At 36.9% G+C, this 9,959-nt stretch overlaps 1 protein-coding gene and 1 pseudogene across 1 annotated transcript; both read left to right on the top strand.

The window, feature by feature from the left end:
- Positions 1-585: 585 nt before the first annotated feature.
- On the top strand, positions 586-5,768 carry LOC120139257 (annotated as a pseudogene).
- Positions 5,769-7,325: 1,557 nt separating this feature from the next.
- On the top strand, positions 7,326-9,558 carry LOC120139299 (putative pentatricopeptide repeat-containing protein At3g47840). The gene has a single exon (XM_039154574.1). The coding sequence runs from the start codon at positions 7,343-7,345 to the stop codon at positions 9,449-9,451; it is 2,109 nt and encodes a 702-aa protein (XP_039010505.1). The 5' UTR covers positions 7,326-7,342; the 3' UTR covers positions 9,452-9,558.
- Positions 9,559-9,959: the final 401 nt, after the last annotated feature.

Genomic DNA, 9,959 nt, shown 5'->3' with positions numbered 1-9,959 from the left:
TGTGAATGAGATAATTGAAACAATAGTAAGGGTCATGTTGACAACTTAAATAATTCAGTTGTTGTTATTTGTGTTCCTAATGAAGGAAAAGGTCTTGATCATACTAAAATAATTGATGCTCCTTCTGAAAACTTACATTCTTCTCAGCCTCCAAACTCTAAGCGTGGTAGGGGTAGACCAATCAAATCTAAACCATCACTATTGAATCTCATAATATATTTGATGTTTTAAGTGTTGTGGATGAATCTTCTAATGCTCCTGAATGCTAACAAAGAAAAATTAGGTCAGCTTCCTTAGAAGTAGCAAATATTGTTAATGAGTTGAAGCAGAAAAAGAAAGACAAGCTAGTTAAAGCAAAAAATATTGAGGTTGATGGTAGTAGAGGAACCCCTGTCTTTTTCTCTCAATGATTTGTGCTTTTTGGGACATTAGAGGACTCAATTGTCCTCATAAACAAGTTAGTGTAATTAGAAGAGCTAATATGATAAAGTAGATGTTCTCTGTCTGCTTTAAATAAGAGTAAAAGATGAAAAATCTTTGAATATTCTCCAAAGAAATTTGTTAATTGGAATGCCTTTACCAACTATGACTTTGCTATTAATGGGCATATCTGGATCTTATGGAGAAAGGGTATTGACTTTACCTTCTGCCATGTTTCTAGTCAGTGTTTAACCATTAAAGGCCTTCATTCTGGTTTTCCTTTCATTATTACTGTTGTGTATGGCAGAAATGATGGTAGAGAAAGAAGACTTCTTTGGCAGTAGTTATGAGACTTGGATAGAAACTTAGGCCATTTTCCTTGGATCATAGGGGGTGATTTCAACATTATCTTGAACTCTAATGAATCTTCTGATTTTGATCTGCTATGTCCTTCTTCTTCCTCTGATATGAGATATGTTTAGGAAGTCCTTTCTGATATTGATCTTTTTGACCATCCCTATTTTGGCCCAACTTTTCTTGGAGCAATAAACAACAAAATTTTTCTTAGCCAGAAAGCTCGATAGGGTCCTTATTAATCAAATTTGGATCAATTCCTTTCATTCTTCCCATGTTGAGTTTCTTGCCTGGCATATCTGATCACTGCATGGCTCTTCTTTGGATTCATAAAGATGCAAGCTAATAGACCCAAACCCAAGTTTTTAAATTGCTGGGCTCTGCACCCAAATTTTTTGAAAATTGTTGAACAATCTTGGATTATCCCTACTAAAGGAAACCCTATACATATTCTTTTCTCTAAACTTAAGAGCCTTAAATCTCACCTTAGAGCCCTTAATAACTCCTTCTACAGTGATCTCTCTACTATGGTTAAGCTTAAAAAAGCTGATTAAACAACAGCTCAAAACTCTTAATGGTGAATCTGATTACGATTTGGAAATCCCTCTTCAAAAAGAGCTAAAATTTCTCGAGGATGCTGAAACTATGTTCTTAAAGCAAAAAGTTAAGGTTCAGTGGCTCAAAGAAGGAGACAAATGTACTAAATTCTTCCACTCAACTGTTGCCCTAAAAAATAAAAGAGAAACCATTAGACTGTTGATTGATGACCAAGGGAACATATTAGAAAATTTTGATGATATGTCCTCTGCGGTGATCAAATTCTTCACTAATCTGCGGGGCACTTCTGACCCATTGGTCAAAATTCCTGATCCAAACTTACTTAAAATTCTTCAATCTTCATTGCCTGCTAATCTAGCTGCTAATCTTAGCAAGGATATCACTAAGGATGAAATCAAAGAAGGTTTCTTTAGTCAAGGGAATGACAGAGCCCCTGGCCCTAATGGTTATTCTCCTCTTTCCTTTAAAAAGTCTTGGGCTATCATTGAGGATGATATCACTACTGCCATCAAACAATTCTTTCAGTATTCTTTCTTACTTCTTGCTTTCAATGCTACTACAATAGCTTTGATCCCTAAGATTCCTAATCCTAGTAAGGTCAAAGACTTCAGACCAATTTCTTGTTGCTCTGTGATCTACAAAGTATTTCCAAAATCTTGGTAAATAGACTCTCTAGCTTAATCCCTGATCTTATAACCCTTAATCAAACTGCATTTGTTAAGGGAAGATCCATTGTTGATAACACCCTTCTGGCACAGGAAATAGTGAGAGGCTATAATAGAAAGAATTTATCTCCTTGTTGTTCTCTGAAAAAATCTTCACAAAGCCTTTGACTCCCTTAATTGGGATTTCACATCTACTGTACTAAAGGCTATTGATCTTCCTCCTATCTTTATTTCTTGGATTGAAACTTGCTATTCAACCACAAGTTTTTCTATCTCTTTAAATGGGAGTCTGATTGGATATTTTAAAGGAGCAAGGGGAGTTAGGCAAGGGGATCCACCTTCCCCTTTCATTTGTCCTTTCAATGAATGTTCTATCAAAACTCTTGAACCTGGCTGCTTCAAAAGGTTTGATAAGTTACCATCCCAAATGCAAACGCATTGGTCTTACTCACCTCTCTTTCGCTGATGATCTTCTTATCTTTTGCAAAGGCACTGTGGAAATCTGTCATAGGGGCCACTTCTATTCTTGATGTTTTTTATGAAATGTATGGTCTCAAATTAAATGCTTCCAAATGTGAACTATTTTCAACTGGTGTTGCTTATTCCATTCTTGAAAAATTGAAATTGATCACTAATTTCAAACTTGGCAGTCTACCAATAAGATATCTGGGCATTCCCTTGGTTAAAAAGAAAATTACAGAAAAAGATTGCTTTGCCCTTATTGACATCATTAAAGCTCGACTGCATCAGTGGTCTGGTAGGGCTTTAAGTTATGTTGGCAGACTAGAGCTGGTTCGAGCAGTTTTATTTAGCATTACTAATTATTAGTGCAGGCAAATTTTCCTTCCCTTCTCAGTCATTAAAAAGATTGATCAATTATGTTCTAGATTCTTTTGGAAAGGGACTGATAAACCTGCTGCTGGCGCCAGAGTGAGTTGGAAGAAAATCTGTCATCCAAAATCTGAGAGAGGTCTTGGACTGAAAGATTTGAAAACGTGGAACAAAGCTTGCATGATGATCCTAATTAAGAATATTTTGGCTAGTGACGGTTCTTTGTGGGTGGCTTGGCTAGGAATGTATATCTTAATGCAAATGATTTCTGGTCTGTTGTTGTCAAAAATAATATGAGCTGGACCATAAAACAAATTCTGAAATTAAGGAATGAAGCTTCCTTTATTTTGCATTCTGACTCCAATAAAGTTAGTGATTTATGGAATGAGATTAGGATAAAGACCCCTAAAGTTCATTGGCACTCTTTTCTGTGGTTTCCTCTTCTCACCCCAAAACACAACCTCATTTCTTGGTAGGGATGGCAATGGGCCGGGTTCGGGCCGGGTATTGTCCCCCGTCCTCGTCCCCATTTAAAAAACCATACCCGTCCCCGCTTAAAAACCGCGAGGATTTAAACAGGGATCCCCATCGGGTAATCGGGGAAAACCGCAGGGAAACGAGTATCCCCGTTTAGCATAAATAGTTATTTAAACGGGTATCGGGCCGGGTATCGGGTCAGGTATATATATTTAAATTAAATATATAAATATTATATATATATATATATTAATTAAAATTTAATTTATTAATATTAGTTATTTATATATATATATATATATAATTATTATTTTTAATATTTATCGAGTCGGGTAATCGGGGCGGGGATTACTAAACCCGTCCCCGTCCCCGTTTAACATAAACGGTTTTTCTCCATCCCCGTCCCCGTTTAGCATAAACGGTTTTCCCCCGTCCCCGTTTAATTCAGTTTTCGATTTTTACCGTCGGGTTCGGGTTTTTTTGCCATCCCTATTTCTTGGATGACATTCCTTGACAGACTCTCTACAAAAGAAAGGCTCCAGTGAATGTGGATTGTTAATGACTGTCACTGCATATTCTATGGTGTTGGCATGAAAACTAGAAATCATTTATTTTTTGAGTGTCGATTGCTACTGTATTATGGTCTGCTCTCTTTTCCATCAATAGTATTTGGTTTAGGCACACTTCATGGGAAGCTCTCTATGATTAGGCTGCTGCAACTTGGAAGGGTAAAACCCTTCACTTCTTTAATGAAAATTTCTTCGAATGCTTTAATCTACACCATCTGGAAAGAATGGAACAAGAGGCCTTTTCAAGGTCAAGCATCAACTGTTGAAGATATGTTCAGTGTTATCAAGGAAATTGTTGGATTTCATCTAAGGGGAAGGCCTATTAATAGATTAGACACTGTTAATATTACTCTTTGTAATCAATGGGGTATAATTTGATTTTGTTTGTTTGCCATTTTTTGATTTAGGACGATCTTTGTACACCGAACACTGATTGTTTTTTGAAGCAATCGTTTGCTCTTTGGGTAATAAAAACTAAATTATCAAAAAAAAATATATATATAAGATTAAGTATCCAATGCTTTCCTTTTCAACCACCAACGAGATTAACCTTAGACAGGGACACTGACCGCTACTGTGGATTTATTTCCCTTTTTAGTTCTGTACTTGTAAGAAGACAAACTGCTTTAACACCGTCATCTGCTTTTGTGCAGGCATTTGATAGGCTTTTGTGCAGAATTCCTTCAATATAATCTAGTTTTTCTAAAAGCTGATCATTTTGGAATGGTTTCTAAGGGATTGGATTTTGTGATAGCTGAGGCAAGAAAGTACAGAATCAAGCTCATCCTCAGTTTAACTAATAACTATGAAAGCTTTGGAGGGAAGAAACAATACGTGAACTGGGCAAGAAGCCAAGGCCAGTACCTTACATCTGATGATATGATTTCTTCAGAAATCCTGTTGTTAAGGGCTACTATAAGAATCATGTCAAGGTAAGCTCTCAAAATGATTTATATTTTCCTCTTTTTTATGAATTATGAATATATATTTTCCTTTGCAGACTGCTCTCAACAGATACAATAGCTTTACTGGAATTCACTACAAAGATGACCCTACAATAATGGCCTGGGAGCTTATGAATGAGCCTAGATGCACATCTGATCCATCCGGAAGGACCATTCAGGTTTCAACAATCTTCCATAGCTAGATCTGATATCATCCTAAATGTTCCTCATTTGCAATTGGTGTTTGATGCTTTGTTTGATAGGCTTGGATAATGGAAATGGCTTCTCATGTGAAGTCCATTGACAGAAATCACTTGCTGGAAGCTGGTCTAGAAGGATTTTATGACAATCAACTCCTCAGAAGAAGAGGCTCAATCCCAGCTTGGATATTGGAACAGATTTCATTGCAAATAATCGGATCCCTGGGATTTCGCCACAGTCCACTCATATCCTGACCAATGGTACTAATATTTGTGAAACTTAAACCAAATAGTCAATTAACAAAGCCTTGATCTTTGTTGCATGGACGAGCAGGTTATCCACCTCATATGAACAATACCAGCTCTTTCTTGAACAACTGGCTTGACGCTCACATCCGGGACGCGAAGGTCGTCCTCCGAAAGCAGATAGTCTTGGCGAAATTCGGGAAATCGCGGAAAGACCCCGTTTCAGCACTTATCAGAGGGACCAAGTGTTCAACACCGTGTACTACAAAATATACACGTGTTTTGCAACTTCTAGCTGAAATGGACTCTTTAGGGGATGGATACGAGGTAGTTTTGAGTGAGAGCTCCTCCACAGCTAATGTGATTGCTCAACAATCTCGCAAACTGGACCAGATCCGTAAGATAGTCACTAGGGTGAGGAATGTGCAGCGGTGGAAGAGGGCAAAACCCATGAGAAAGGGTCGATGGCATCGTAGAAACAGGGGCAAGCGCATTGGCAGCTGAAAAAGAAGCGAATACGATTATATGCTACATTTTGAATGTTGAAAACTGTAATTGTCTTCTTCAAGTTTGTGATTTTGGAAAATGGTTTGCTCTCTGAGTGATGAATGTTTTGTTCCTCCAGGAGAGTAGAGCTATGCTTTGGGTATTGTAATTTTTGTTTCACGTTTTAAAGCAAGTTGTTTAAGGAGGCTCAGTGTTAGCTTGGAAGGGAAAGAAAACACAAGAGCCTCAAGCTTTGTTTCATCATATACAACGTCATACTATATGATAGAATGGTTTATTGAAAGGTTTATTGAAAAATAGAGCCATCTATGTTCGTTGCGTTTCATTTCAATCAAAAGAAGTTGTTCATCACATTCATCAATCTCTTAAGGCATAACTAAGTCCTGGTTAAGTGCTCATTGCTTAAAAAATAGTATCTTCCATAGAAATTATTAATTTTATTAAAAGGAGGAAATATTCAAAATTATAATGAAAGGCTATAATAATAATTTAAATCTAAATATGTAATAAAGACACTTTTCTATAACAATTAGGGTAAAGTGTACAAATGCCCCGATTATAGGCACTGCTTTGTTGAGTTCATTGACTATTAAAAATTACAAAATATCACCTAATTATGACTTTGTTCTGTTGAGTACCCCAACTATTAAAAGTTACAAAATGATCATCTAGCTATTCATATGTTCTAAATTCATCATTTTTCATTAACAAATTGACGACCTTCTGAATTGGACATTAACCTGTTGACTGGAATATATAAAATATATTTTGATGATGTGTATTGGTACCACCATTGATTTCAAGCAATAGATTGACGATATAATATTTCAAGCAGTGACTCGATGACATAAAGTAAGAAGAGAATCGATCCACAAAATATAGCTCAAACGATTCTAGGATAAGATTTTATCATATCTCAGTCAACATGTAATCATGCGACCACTATTTTTTAATGAAAAAAGACTAATTTGAAATATATGAATAGTCAGTGATCATTTTGTAATATTTAATAGCCATGAGACTCAACAAAGCAATGTCTTATAGTCAATGGACCATTTTATACATTTAGTAGTTAGGGAACTTCAGAAAGCAACGCCTATAGTCAGGAGTCCATTTGTATACTTTACCCTGACAATTAACACAAAAACTAGTTACTTAAGATCATATCAGGATCATACAAGCAAAATGTTTAAAACCAACAAAAACTTTCAAAGAAAAGGTAAATATGAACATATTTGGTTGTATCAACAAATACAATTCGTATAATTACCAAAAGATATACAGATAAATACCAAAACATGTTAAAATTTTAATATAATTATACATTTATCTTCAATATTTATACAATTTATTAATTTAATTCTAAATCCAATTTAATTAAATATATTTAATCATTGATAATGACATATGGCTCGATCCAAGTCCGATGAGGTTCGGCCCATTGAAATATCTAAATGGTAGGATCCGCCCTAACAAATGGGCCGAGTTCCGTGTTTGGTCCAAATGTGCATCAGACATCAGTTCAAACTGTGTTTGGTCATGAATGCTTTGCCACTTCTTCCAACTGAAACATGATATTAACCATTAGGGTTCACAATCTAAGAAAGCTATGCACGGTTTCAAACATCGCTTTTGTCGGGAACAAAGACATTGTTATTTCACTCAAAAACCATTTTCCCGCTCCTATAAGCATGCTCCAACTCAATTCTGATCTAAAATGCTTGGTCAAAACGGGTCATCTCCAAGAAGCTCGTCAAATGTTCGATCGAATGCCTCACAGAGACGAAATTTCATGGACTACCATGATTTCTGGTTACGTCACTGCCACGAACTCAACTGAAGCATTGCTCTTGTTCTCCAAAATGTGGGTCTCACCTGGGCTTTCCATGGACCCCTTCTGTCTTAGTATTGCACTTAAAGCTTGCGCGCTGGAATTTAATTTTAATTATGGAGAATCACTGCATGGCTATTTAGTTAAATCTGGTTTTTTTAACTCAGTTTTCGTCGGCAGTGCCCTTTTAGATATGTACTCAAAGTTTGGAAAAATTGAGCTAGGAATCAAAGTGTTTGATGAGATGCCTATAAAAAACGTGGTTTCATGGACCGCAATTATTACAGGGCTTGTTCACGGTGGATATTATAAGAAGGGTTTGGCTTACTTGTCTGAAATGAAAAAATATGGAGTGGAGTACGATTCTTATACTTTAGCTATTGTTTTGAAGGCTTGTGCTTCTTTAGGTGCTTTGAATTTTGGCAGGGAGATTCATGCTCATACTACAAAGAGAGGTTTTAATGGTACTTTATATGTGGCTAATTCTCTTTCTACTATGTATAACAAATGTGGAAAATTAGATTATGGTTTGTGTTTGTTTGAAAAAATGAATACACGGGATGTGGTTTCATGGACATCTATTATAACAACTTATATTCAGATGGGAGAAGATAAGAATGCCCTTGAGGCATTTATAAGGATGGGAGAAGCAGGCGTGAGTCCAAATGAGTTTACTTTCGCTGCTGTCATCTCCGGTTGTTCTGGTCTTGTGAGAATTAGTTGGGGTGAGCAATTGCATTCCCTTGTTTTCCGTATCGGTCTTGCAGATGCTTTATCGGTGGCTAATTCGCTCATGACCATGTATTCGAAATGTGGGCAGATATCTTCTGCTGCAATGGTGTTTCATGAAATGACAAGAAGGGATATCATTTCTTGGAGCACTATAATTTCAGTGTATTCTCAAGGAGGTTATGGGGAAGAAGCTTTCGAGTATTTGTCGTGGATGAGAAAGGAAGGGCCAAAGCCAACCCAGTTTGCTTTTTCTAGTGTGCTGAGTGTCTGTGGAAATATGGCTATTCTAGAGCAAGGGAGGCAGCTTCATGCTCATGTTCTTTCCATTGGGTTAGAACAAGAAGAAATGATACAGAGTGCCTTAGTTAATATGTACTCAAAATGTGGGTGTATTAAAGATGCTGAAAAAGTCTTTAACGAAGGTGAGAATTATAATATCGTGTCATGGACAGCCATGATTAATGGATATGCTGAACATGGATACTTTCGTGAAACTATTGATTTGTTCGAGATGCTTTCTAAGGTTGGTCTGAAACCAGACTCGGTGACCTTCATTGGCCTTCTTACTTCTTGTAGTCACGCTGGACTAGCTGATCTCGGTTTCTATTACTTCAATTTAATGAGTAGTGAGTACCAAATAAGTCCTTCCAAGGAACACTATGGCTGTATGATTGATCTACTCTGCCGAGCTGGGCGACTGACAGAAGCAGAGCAAATGATTGAAAGCATGCCGTTTCATAGAGATGATGTGGTTTGGTCAACCCTTCTTAGAGCCTGTAGGGTCCATGGTGATGTTGAACGTGGACGACGCACTGCAGAAAAGCTTCTTGAAATGGATCCAGATTGTGCAGGGACTCATATCACCCTTGCTAATATATATTCTGCCAAAGGAAAATGGAGAGAAGCAGCAGATGTTAGGAAGATGATGAGGTCAAGGGGGGTCATCAAGGAACCAGGATGGTCCTGGATTAAGATTAAAGATCGGGTTTCTGCATTTGTTGCCGGTGAACGATCTTACCCAGAGGGTGAAGAAATATATGGCATGTTGGATCTTCTAGCATCGAGGGTGGATTTTTCTGTCCAGGAGTTAGGTTCTCTTCTAGAGCAAGAGGATTAAGCCTGAAATGAAGATTCAATTTCATTTTTTTTTCATGCAGGTTTGGTCCTCTTTCTCCTAATTGAAAGTTGAATTTAACAGAAGCAAGGTTCGAATCGATTGTTAACGACATCTTACAACCATTAGTACTAGATTTTTGCAAGGCTTACGTGAGGATTCTTCCATCAATAGATAGGACATCCAGCATATTATGGATGTGGAATATTCTAGTACAAATTCAAGGATTTGGTTAATGATGCTTATGGATTTCATGGAACAATGTGTAAAAATTCCAGGATTCCTGAATAATTTTGTTGTTAGAAAAAAAAAAGATGTCATTTTTCATCTTCATGTAGGACAGATTTCAGTCCAAGTCACTAAAGAAGCTAAAAGGTTCAAGGCATCAGGAGTTGTGAACTTAGGGTGCGTTTGGTTCACAGAATGTAAGATTACTAGTGGAAATAAAAAATTAACAGAGAATAAGATTATTGGGAATGTTACATTACTGTGTTTGGTTGGTTTGGTAGGA

This window comes from Hibiscus syriacus, unplaced genomic scaffold (genome assembly GCF_006381635.1).
Source record: "Hibiscus syriacus cultivar Baekdansim isolate YM2019G1 unplaced genomic scaffold, ASM638163v2 tig00110733_pilon, whole genome shotgun sequence".
Classification (NCBI taxonomy): Eukaryota; Viridiplantae; Streptophyta; class Magnoliopsida; order Malvales; family Malvaceae; genus Hibiscus; species Hibiscus syriacus.
The sequence above is the reverse complement of the archived record's forward strand: the minus strand, read 5'-3'. Positions and strand labels throughout refer to the sequence as shown.